Source organism: Chrysoperla carnea, chromosome 3 (genome assembly GCF_905475395.1).
Source record: "Chrysoperla carnea chromosome 3, inChrCarn1.1, whole genome shotgun sequence".
NCBI lineage: Eukaryota > Metazoa > Arthropoda > Insecta > Neuroptera > Chrysopidae > Chrysoperla > Chrysoperla carnea.
Window position 1 is genome coordinate 74,896,534 of NC_058339.1, and position 12,915 is coordinate 74,909,448.

Here is a 12,915-nt window from a genome sequence, read left to right on the forward strand (position 1 = left end):
TAATTTCTAACCTTTAAAAGCATTATTAAATGTTTATTATGACGTTTAAATAGAAATTAGCACATGACAAATTACCGACACCTTTAAAGAGGCTCGTATCCATAATGCCACAAGTCACAATTGCACTTGTTAAAAGTTGGTTTTATACTTGTGGGTAGTACACATTTAAAAAATTCTCATAAATTGACAGTGAGCTATTCAGGCGTCCGTAGAAATGATGGTGTTGTAACATTTTATATTAAGAAATTTGAAACGGATGAAAATAAAAACTTAAAATTTTTATTTTGCAATGAACTTTTTAAAAACTAAACCACAATGTTTATAATTTTTAAAATATTAAATAAGTGAGATTATTACCATTCAATAACATTTCATTTATAAAAGAATATTAAATAAAATGCAATAAAATTAAAATGAATATCTATTGGATCTTAACAAACAAGACCACTCCAACATTACTGCTTGTTGAATGATAAAATAAAATAAATAAAGACCATTAAAAACACCTACATTAATTAAATATAATTTAAAAAAATATTTAATATATTAATATTATTATTATTATTATTATTAATTCAAATAAAATTATTTTATTATTAAAGTTACTTCATATATATTTTGTGTAACTATACGAGTATGGTTATTATTACTCAGCGAGAAATATGTTTCATTTAAATATTTCATTTTTTTTTAAGGAAACATACGATTTCCGTTACCGTGTGATGCGTCATTTATTCAAATAAAATTATTTAATTCATTTTCTTCACTATATTAGTTAGTCGCAGAATTGATAGTATTGTTGCTTAATACTTAAAACGAATGAATCAATTTTTTACTTTTAAATCTATAAATTTTCTCATCTATAGATTATTTTACTTTAAATTTTCTTTCTAAAATTAACATTGTTAAAGATATTACGCGTTCAATATTGAATTACAGCTGCAGATAATTGAGAATTTTTTCTAGCGCTAATCAACAGGAGTTTTTTTTTTCTAAAAATAGGATTATTATCACGTTCTGAATGTAAATACACAAAATCATTACAAATTTGAAAGGGAAAAATGCCATCATTTTGACAAAAACCTTTACGGCCTATAACCCCGTAGTGTTTTTCAAGCCAGTTAAATTTCCTATCTTTTTAGTCAATTTTTTTTTTAATTTAAAAAGAAAATTTCAAGGGGTGGTCGGTGTTTTGCAGGTAAGAAGGCAAATTATGCAGATATAGCCTAAAACGATTTTCCTTAAAATGGAGGCACTTCCCTCGCCCATTTTTGTAAGGATTTTGTGCATTTACATTCAGTACGTTATACGGAACCTATTTAAATAAAAAATAACTCCTGTAATTTAGTGCATTATGGGCAAGAATAACTAACCTTAATAGTATTACTAAAATAATAATATTTTCAAAAGAGAGCACAGCTATAATTTTCTTAACGTTGCAAGAAAAAGCTAGCAGTGGACGGAATAACTGCATCAAGCTTCCTAATCGTGATTAAGGATTCAAATTTGACACGAATGTTATATATAACATATCAATACCTTCAATTTATGATAATTTATGAAAGTCGAAATCTTAATACAAAAAGAAAGAAAAAAATAAGTTAATAAAATTTTGAAACATTACTCACTCGTTCTTCCTCACGTATCATCTCAGCAATACCAGGTTTAATTTCCATATCATCCGGATGTATATTACTTCCACCACCAGCACCACCACCGCTTAACGACAGCTGATGGTGTGCGGCGGCAGCAGCTGCAGCAGCCGCGGCCAACTGCTGTTGATGATGGTGCGCTGCAACGACAGATGACGCTGACGGAGACGACATCGGTCCACCATCACCACTCATTTGACGTGATAATTGTGACATTTGTTCATTAAACATTGACAGTTGTACGGGTGTTGATCTCTCACGGTCATTACATATCGATACTGATAAACTGGTACCACCCGCACCCACCAATCCAGGTGGAGTGGGTGTTGGTCCTGGTGTTGATAGTGTAGGTGTTCGTGGTGTATGTGATGGTGTTGGGGGAGGCGGAGGTGCTACCAATGGTGGGGGTGGTGGTGTGGGTACTACACCACCACCGCCGACTGATGACGATGGTGAATGTAACATATCACGATGTTGTTGTTGTTGTTGCATTGGGGATGATAAATCAATTTGATGTTGATAATCGATATTATCACCACCACCTGATCGATCCGCACCACCGATAGCTGGTGATGAACGACAACTCGACGACTCACGTGAACGTTGTTCATTCGAGTATCGTCGCCGCTTTTTACTTAAACTATTATTTGTTAAACGAGGCGTCAATGTCGATGGTGGTGTTCCAGCACCTCCGATCGATTGTGGTGATGTTGCAATCTGCATATTATCATCATCAAAATCATCCGGGTGATGTGATAAATGATGTTGTGACGGTGGTGTTATCATTGGTATTCGATTCTCTGACGGGTTAGTGGGTGATTGCCAACTATTCTCCATATTCGATCGATTCGATCTCGAGCGAGGACGATTGTTATTCAACGACGAAGAAGACGATGCAGACGATGATTTTTGATGATAATTTGTCGGTGCTGTGGGTGCAGTTGTTGCCAATAAGCTCTCATTCTCATTCACTCCACCGCCATTTACATCCGCTAATCCACGAATTTTTAACGATTCCGCCACTTTTAATAAAGGTCCAATTTGTTCTTGTGACACGTTTATTTCACCTTTGTACATAAATTCGACGGCCGCTTTCAGCTCAGGCCATTTAATATCACGCATTATTATAATCGGATGTTGACATGGATTATCGAAGAATAGCGATTGAAAGTACGGGCTACATGCGGATAACACCATTTTGTGTGCTTTAACACTGTGCCCGTCACATGCTAGCGTTACATCAACAAATGATTCGTTCTGTAACAGTTGATCGAATACATTTGTTAAATTTGTTTGGTAATTGTTCCATCGTAAACAGAAATGTTGTGGGGGAGTTGTTGTCGAATTTGTATTTGTATTCGTGTTTGTTGAATTATTATTGTTGTTTGATGTTGATATTGGTGGTGTATTTGATTGTTGATGCTGTTGTTGTTGTTGTTGTTGTTGTTGCTGTATTGTTGCCCCACCAACTGATTGTTGCGATGACGTTTGCATTGTTGTATAAATGTTTATTAAATTTTTCGTCGTAAGTAATTTATTATATAATTTTTTTGTTTTGAATTTTTTCGATTTTGTTCTTGTTATACCAACACCACCTGAAATTTAAAAAAAAATTCAAAATTAGTAAAATTTTGTATATTGTATAACATGTATATCTATAATAAGGGCTTGACTCTAAATTCGTAAGGTCCACATTAATAGTTGGATATTTGGGAAGTAATGAATGTTTCGAAAATTAGCAAACGATTATTTTAAGACGACCAGTTTCGGAAATTTCTTTTCTTATTTGAAAATTTATTTATTTTTTTTATTACGGAAGCAACCTAATTTCTTGCAGGCAAATCAAAATGAATTTAATATTCAGGTTGGTTAGATAGGATCAACCAATACAAGTAGTGCTTATTTTCATTTGAGAAATATCCAAAAACAATCCAATTCTGTTTCTTGTTTTCCAAACAGAAATACAAAAAGACAAGTGAAATAAACAATTGGCCAAGTTAATTCTTGAAATACAATGTATGGACAGTTTTGAATGCCAGACCATGTATTGTTTTATAAATTGAAATAATAATAATAATAATAAATAAAATATAATAATAAAATTCTGGCTGCCCTTTCTAAATTTCGAAAAAATTTTTATTTTCTCCTCTTCCTATTGTCCATCAAGTTTGTTATGAAATTATTATCAAAAAGCTAACTATTTGAAGCTTTCAAAATAATTTTCAATCTTTTATCTTATATAGTTTTGGAGAAAATGGGAACTTATGTTCTAGTATAATTTGCACCCTCACGGGTGAACAAAGATGTTTACTAAAAAATGTTTCAAACAAAAGTTGTTTATTATTTTATTGGGAAGTATTCTTATATTTAAACTTTTGCTTTATCTCTTACGTTTTACAAGATGGATCCTGTGCATTCAAGACTCAATTGACCTATGTTGCTCACTTACGTATTCAAACTATCTTTTTACTTTCTGAGCATACTATAAAAAAATCAGCTAGATAATTCTTAAGCACGATAAGATATCGTGATGAAGGACTAATAGACAGAAATGGACTAATTAGGAGATTTTATGCACACATATGCCAAAATTTTGTTCCAATCATCTATAATTCTTAGCGTTATAAACTTGGGACTAAAATTAGAATACCTTGATATTTCATATATATAGGGTATAAAAAGCTGTAATAACGTTTTTAATTTGCGTTAACAGAAAAATACTTAAAAATACTTAAATTTAACAGTTTTGAAAGCAAATCAAAACTGCTTTAAATGAAACATAAAATCTACAATTTGAAGTGATAATTTTAACGTAAAGATTCCTTTATTTTTGTGAAAGAATGTCATTCGAAAGCTCGCTTAGGAAGTTATACCTTAAAACTTGCCTACAAACAAGCCAAATGGGCAGAAAAAGCAATGAATTGAAAAAATCAATTGGTATTATTCAATAAATCTTATGTAAAACCCAACATAAATTTAACAGTAAAGTCAATAAATCATTTCTTATTAACAAAAGTCAATTTTGGTTATTTTCGTAGAAATTTTTTGTTATATAATAAGTAGTACCCGCACCATTCAGTACACTTTTTCCTTATCAAAATTTTGAAATTCTTTCAAGATAATGCTGTTTAAAGAAAATTTTATTTATTTTGTTTTTTAATTACGTAAATTCCGTAATTAATAAAACATAGCACGCAATTTTTTGACCCTGCCCACACTCGTATAATTTTTTCTCGATTTTATAAACCTAATGAAACAATTTCTCATCTTTGTTGATAAACAAATATTCTATGAATTAAATTGATTTCTTCGTCTATGGATTAAATTATTCATCATACTTTTAATTTCCTGTTTTTTTACTAAATAATGATTAATTGTTGCTTAATTTTACTTATTAATGACTTTTTTAAATTTTTGAGCAATTGAAAGAATAAACATACTTATTAAACAAGTAATATTTATAATAAATCTAATTTTAATATTATTTAACCTAATTACATAGTGAAATAAAACTAATTAAATTGTTGTAAGAAATATTTGCAAATTTGATTTGATTTTTTTATATATGGACAATAATATTTTATAATACATATAAATTCCTAATTATACTTCGAGGTAATACAGTTTTCTATAAAATTATTCAAAATTATTGATAAGAATTAGAACTTTTAACTAACAAAATAAAAATTACTATTTAAATATATAGGGTGATCAAATAGGATTTATACATTTTTAATTTGCAATAAAAACAAACCGGTATGAGATATCAAAAATGATTACTTTTTAATTTATTTTTCAATCCACATACCACAATACCGCATGTAAATCTTGTGGATGAGAACAATTCAAATGAATGAATAGTATTTTTGACTCAAAAGAGGTACTTTTTGCCTATTCACGAAGCATTGAACAAAAGATGATCGATTTTTTTCACTGAAATAATGGATTTGTTTGTGCATATAAATTGTCGCTATTGAAATTAAATAACCCCATGATAATCCTCTTTATGATAAAGCCACATGTTTATGAATTACGGTCACATTCGCAATAGTTAACAATTTAACGTGATTTAATTGCGATTTGGAAGTGTAATTGGATCGTATATTTGAGAAGATAGCCTCGCTGTATGTCTAAGAGAATAATTTTTACAGGACATGATATAATATTTATAATTTAAAAAACAATAATTTTGATATAGCTCACACAGTATATTTGTTTCTAAGGAAAGCAAATTTTAAATGTTCTAAAGAATGAATTTCAATATAGCCATTTAACCCACTTATTTTTATATATTATCACACCAAATGAAGGTCTTAAGCCAGAATTTGCTCCGTAAAAAATTAAAATATAATAATACAATTTTTATTAAGCGGTTGAGAAACGCGTGATAATGTGTTTATAAGTCTATATATCTGTGTTCATATATGGCACACTAGAGACGAAACGAGTGGGCAGATTTTAATGATTCAGACGTCAATCGATTTGGAAGTAATGTAAATTCAATATGGCGACCACCAGACGTCACACAAAAATTATTAAAAAAATCAAAAATCCCGACTGAGTTAAATATAAACTAAAAAGAAAAAAACAAGTTCAGCAGTTTACATAGCGACTTTAGGATTCAGGACCCACGAAAATCTACACAGGCTCAAATATTCCCAATAATAGGTCCCGACTTTATATTAAACTCAGTCGGGTTCTTCGATTTTTTAAATAATTTTTTTTTTATATAAAGTATTATTATTACAAAATTATTAGCTTATAAATGTTAATAATAAGTTTTTAGTTAGTTTTTTTTTATTAGCGATTATTTGAGTTAAAATATTTAGTTTTCAAGTTTATTATATTATAATATATAAAATAATATTTAGAGGTATATAAATTACGTTTCTGTAGAACAAGTAGGTAGTTAGTTTTATACTCTTACGGGTAAGTATATACATGTATAGAACTATTTGTATATACGTATAGACTTTTATATACTTATATAGTTCATTTACTGTTAATGTGATCAAATTCAGATAAAACGAAAAGTAAGAATAAAATTTTTCAATGCCCGGCGTAATTTTCCAAATATTGAAAATTGATATTTTTTTTTAAATTCAGCTTTCAATATTTCGAAAACTAAAGCAGATATCGTCAAATTTCATTCTTATTTTTCGTCTACATGAAGTTATAATAAAATTCATCATCAAAGTTGAAATAAGATGAATAATTTCAATCCTAATTCTACCCTGCTCGCGCATCAATTATATAGACAATGGCACCTGATTTTTTTCTTTTCTATGTCATTGCTGGTATGTTTACTTTCTTTTAAAAAGTTGTTTTTTATTCGTATTTTTTATTCCAAGTTAAAATTATCAAAAACTTTCAAAATATGTCGTTTTTTTAGATTTCTCCTTAAGAGTAAGAGATTAAAAATTTAACATTGATTCATTAATAAAAGACCCAGAAAATCCCTCTGAAACTTTAATAATTGATTTAAAAGTATTTCTACTACATATAAAAAAAAAACAAGCCTTAAACTTGAAGTTGCTACCCTACTCCTACATGCTTGAAAACACGATATTCGTATTTTGTGTGTTACACAAGCTTGATACCGGCCCGTTTCACTGGGCTTAAAAGTAAAAACACCGCTTTATAGCCTCCACCTCTCTTGATGTACACAGTTTTCAGTTTTTTTAAATATAAAATAGTCATAATTCATTGAGTATATCAGAAAAGTGGGCAATTGATGGGTTGACATTTACTATTTAAAATTTTTACAGAATACTTTAATTTATAGTTCAAAATTATGATTATAGATCTGTCCATCTATTATCATTATTTTAAACCATTAATTACAGATTTCTGTAAAAATTTAAAATAGTAATTGTCAGATTAAATTTTATTTTTTTAAATATATCTTTATAAATTATAGCTCATGTGTTATACTGAAGTATGAGCTATATTGCTGTACAGTTTCATTAAAAAACATTCGCTAATTTTAACAAACAAGCAAACATGCTTACTTTCGCAAATACAATATATAGAGATTCCTATCAAGTTTGAGTTTTTCCATCATCTGTCTGTACTATTATCCATAATATCGCTATGGATGTTTGATGAAACAATTTATTTCATCAAAAGTAAGCCATTTTAAAATTACCAACTCCTTCGTAGTTCTTAAAAAATGTCACAAATATTAATTCTTTTATAAGCTTATTGAATGTACCTTGCGCTCCCACCATAATTTCATTATATTAGTGTGAAAAGACAAAGAAACCTTTTCAGTCAGTTTTAACGTTTGCCTGTGATAAGATAACTTGCAAACGAATAAAGCAAATTTTTTTAGATATATTTATGAGATATTACATGAAAACTTTAAATCATTTAAATATTTTTTCACATATGCTAGAAATGGTTTTAAAAAATTCCATTAAAAATTTGGAAAGTGCAGCTTTTTTCTGTTGAATGTATATTGCAAGTAATCAGAAACGCACTATATGCACTTAAATAATACGAACACGTAAAAATACCAACTCAAAAAATTGTGTAACTTGCTGCACTGTAACAAATTACCAAATATTTTATAAATTTTTATTGGTTTTTGTATTTTGATTATTTTTATTGAAGAAAAAAGTATTTTATATGTATATATTTTCAAAAAAAAATTTATTCTTATCAAAAATAATTATTATTTTTATGAAATCAATAAAAATTATATTATTATTATTATAATTATTATTAATATTATTACTATGCAAAAATCTAATAAAAAATTTTTTAACTAACATTTAATTAATAATTTAAAAAGTATAACAAAATTATCAGATTTTTTAAGCTTTATTTTACATATATTTTATTTTTTGAATTTCAAATCAAATTGTACAAAAGACTTCGAAAATTGGTTCTCAGAAGTAAAAATATTAGCTTTAGTATTTAGTTTCGAAAACAGTTCGAACTATCGAAACTATCTCCTCTATTCTGCAATTTATATTATTCCTTAGGGTTCGATTTAAGATTTTCGTATATGATCGAGTGTTCCGTGACAGACATCGCAAACTTTTTAAAACTTAAGGAGCTACAAAGACTCTATGGAGAGAGCAAAGAGAGATAAAATTTCAATCAGCAATAAATGAATGAAGAAAGAGAATTATTAATTATAGATAAAGGTGTTTTTGAATAAAACTGGCTTTCTTGGAAAGATAATTTTGTGGCATTAATGTTTGAATTTGATTTAAATCATGTGGCCAGAAAAAACCAATCACTTTCAAGCATTGCTCTGGCATGAGTCTATTTATTACGAAATGGAAGCCAAATTAAACACAAAGCAACTTTATGCTATCAAATCCGGTAATCATACAAAAGAATGATACCACCTCAAAGATGTGAGCCTCAAAAAAGACACCCTTATAAATGAATCATTAATCTTCACTTGATTCTCCACTTTCTTCATTTAAAATTCGCATCTCTCATCAAATTTTCCAAAATATACGGTTTGCATAATCCGAAAATTTACATAATCCGATGTGCAATTCATTTAAAACTTTGGTTTTAGTGAAAATATCAAATTATGACCATTTATATTCATGTGTGGTATTGGAAAATAAGTTGAGAATATTCCCAAAAAAAGTGAGTGTATGAAAATATTTGAGACTTAAGTTTCAAATTTTGAGCGTAAATTCTGCATAAAATTTTTTCGATATCTCCATTATAAATGCGAAAATAATACAACAATATAGCTCATACTTCAGAACAACACATGAGCTATAATTTATAAAGATATATTTTTTTTAAAATAAAATTTATTCTCACATTTACTATTTTAAATTTTTACAGAAATCTGTAATTTATGGTTCAAAACGATGATTATAGATGAAGAAGATAAATAATCATTATTTTGAACCATAAATTAAAGTATTCTGTTCTAGTATACAATATTTTTTGAAATATTGATGCCTTAAGATATAAGACAAAATCACTTTTAGAAGAAATAACACACAAATGCCATTCATTTCATCACTTTAAATGTATTTTATGGAAAAACGAGTGCCGAATATTTTTCATCATAAGAAAATATTTATCATTCTTTTAGCTAATGAATGTTAGTTTTCCAAAGTAATCTTAATAAAAATAGTCCGTGGGACAGTAAGGATGCTTTTTAAAATGATACATATATACTTGAAATTTTGTGAGTTGCTTTCTTTTGGCGATTCTATCAAACTTCTCCTTACGACTTTTTTCGAAAACGCTGCGTTCTCAAATGAGCACGATTACATCATATTAAAGCTATCGAACTGAAATAATGCACCAGGGAATTTGTCGGACACTATGATCCCTCGATAACATTAATAATTATTTAACAATTCAGCAAAAATGAACTACGAATCTATTGAAAGGCAACCATACTTACTTACAGAATGTTCGAGGTCGTACGCAAGCTCAGCGGTGCAGTATTTTTGTCGAACAAAATATTTTATTGCTTTATAGTTATTAAAGTTATCAAGTGGCCATGAAGTCCCTGCGTTTTTCAGATCGATAGTTTAAATATGACGCCATCGTGCTTATTTGAGAACGCAGCGCTCACGAAATTTCAAGTATGTATGTATCATTTTAAAAAGCATCCTTACTGTCCCACGGACTAAAATAACCTTGTTACATCATAAAATACACCTTTTAAAACATTTAAATATAGGATTTACATGTTAAAAACGAAAACTTTAACAGCTCAAATCTAAGAATGTAACACCGTAAGGTTTATTAAAAAATTTACGTGACTATAAAAGACATTTACGAGAATGCATGTACACGATCTTAAGATGATCCGTAAATTTTTAAGAACGTCCTTAAGATGTTAAATATTTTATACAAAAATTATAAAAAAAAATATAGTAAATAATTTTTTTGATGTCAGGTGACATTTTTTCCATAAAATTAAGAAAAATATGTTTATATTTTATAACAAAAATCATCTATTGCCAAAATTGCGGATAAGTTAAGATTTGTGTATGAATCTGGCGAAATAAAATTTTCATTTGATTAAAAAATTCACATTAGACGGAATAAATTTGTTTCTCTATGTACAGATGTAGTGTTAAAACCATAATTTTTTTTTTAAATTAATTAAATTTGACACCTTTTACACTGTAATGCAGTGTGGTTTTGGATCGTGGTTAATCGGTCTAATCTATACAAAAAACCACAGTACATTTAATTATTATGTATGTAATTTAAGTATACTTAAATATCAATTACCGTAGATATACACTATAAGTACACTTTACTTAAAACATAAGTTGCTTGAAGTATTCCGACGCGTGCAATTTTCAATCGCATTTAATAGAAATAGCACACCTCTTTTATGAAAATTTGTTCCGGATTCTGATCATTTACTATCAATTTTTAATGCATAAATTGTTTAATACTCTATATGTATTGCGATATATTCCCAGGCATTTTTTTTAAGATTCGTGGTATTTTAAAGTTTAAAACCTTTTGATCTCAAATTTTGTTGTTGTGTCAAACAAAAGAAGACAATATCTATAATTTTTTTCGTATTTTCCATATTTTCGGAGATAACTCGAAATTTTTTAATTTTATTATATCATATTTAATCATCTTGTAAGAGGTTGCTCATACATTTTAATGTTGAAATGTGGAAAAAAAGGAGGGCATTTGGTACAACAAACCGAACCTATGAAACGAACATTAAGTTGTAGGGAAAAACAGAACTCTCCAAGGATCATAACAGTTTTCATAAAATAGAGGATTTTTTTCTTTTTCAAATAGTCTTGGATTTCCGATTGTCATGGCAACCCTTGGATTAAATTAGAAGATCCAATAGAACCACAAATAACAAAGTTACATAGACCTACAAATATTTGCAATGAAGAGAGATTTACATTACAATTACAATTATTTTGTACTTTTTAGTTCGCACTTCGTCCGTAAGGTATCGTGCTTCACCCGTAAGTTATTTAAATGAGTATATTTGTATAATCAGAATTTCTGTAGCTTTGTAATCCGAAAATTTTTTAACGAAGGTATATTGTCTTAGTAACAGAGTTTTGATATTCCTAATATTTTTTCCGCCAAAAAGGCGATTTTCAAGTCAAAAGAAAACAATATTTTCAAATATTAGATTTTTGAATCGATCAAAATTGAATACTTTCGTACAATAAATGGTACATACATCCGATAAAAGTTCTCTCTCTTCTCTAGAAATAATATAAATCTTATTATAAATTTTCTATTAAAGTCATTAATTTTTATTGATCTTTTATAATATCTCCAGGAAAATTTTCTATCAAGAATCATTTTTATGAAAATTTTTCTTCTAATCCAAGAAAACGAATTTTATATGAATTTTTAGAGAAACTTATATAAGAATTATTCTTTTATTAATAATTCTATTATTTAATGCAGAAATGAAAATGGTTTTTCCCAATAATATGTTATTTTCCTATGATTTTTCTAAATTTAGAAAAATTTTATTAAAAATAAAACGATAAATTCTTCACAATTGAAAAGATTATTTTGAATCAAAACAAACAAAACCATATATTGCACGTATTAAGGAATCAACTAACTGCGCAAGATCCTCCAAAAATTGCTGATTGTTTATAAACATGGCAAAAATGAAAATATTTGTATAAATATTCCAACAACAAATTTTGCATATTTCAATAAATTTAAAAATATTTAATTTTAAAATCAATTAAAATTCAAAATGTTTCTCTTTTTCAAAAATTTGTTGACATCATACTGTACACACCCAAATGCAATCAAAAAATATGGCGCGAAAAATTCTAAAGCAATAAAAATTTGCTGTAATTAAAAAATAGGCCTAAGTGATTTTCTTTTTATTTACCTGTTCTAAATATACAATTTTTCATCACACGTAAATTAATCAAGTTTTTATCACAAATAAAACCTTATTTTACACACCATTCTATTTTCTAAAAACTATATAGTCAATGTTTTTTTATTTTGGGAGGTAGGTAAAATTAAGTACCGAATTTTCTATATCACAAACACCCCGAAAAATGTTTTTAAAATCACGTGGAATTATGTATTTACCGCTCCGTTATATATAATACATTTTATATATGTATACACAAAAGTTTTCACAGATTTTAACTACCTGTCTAGGTATATACGTTTTTAGTTTTATATATATTTCAAATTTCCTATGTATATATAAAAAACACGTTTTTTGACCACGTTGTTTAAAAGTTTTATGTTTTTCTTTTTTAAAACAACACCCGCACGTAAAAACAAA

The 12,915-nt window shown here is 27.9% G+C and overlaps 1 protein-coding gene across 4 annotated transcripts in view; it reads right to left on the bottom strand.

Annotated features, from left to right (window-relative positions):
• Nucleotides 1–12,915, bottom strand: part of LOC123296756 (protein bric-a-brac 1-like) — a 461,654-nt gene that overhangs the window by 357,552 nt on the left and 91,187 nt on the right. For 3 of the 4 annotated variants that reach the window (XM_044878400.1, XM_044878399.1, XM_044878402.1), the window contains exons 1-2: nt 12,505–12,600; nt 1,629–3,247 (exon numbers count right to left, since the gene is read on the bottom strand). In XM_044878400.1, coding sequence (XP_044734335.1) covers nt 1,629–3,247; nt 12,505–12,529 — 1,644 coding nt within the window. In that variant the 5' untranslated portion in view covers nt 12,530–12,600. Of the gene's footprint in view, nt 1–1,628; nt 3,248–12,504; nt 12,601–12,915 lie in introns of those variants that run through there. The other variant, XM_044878401.1, reaches the window with a different exon arrangement.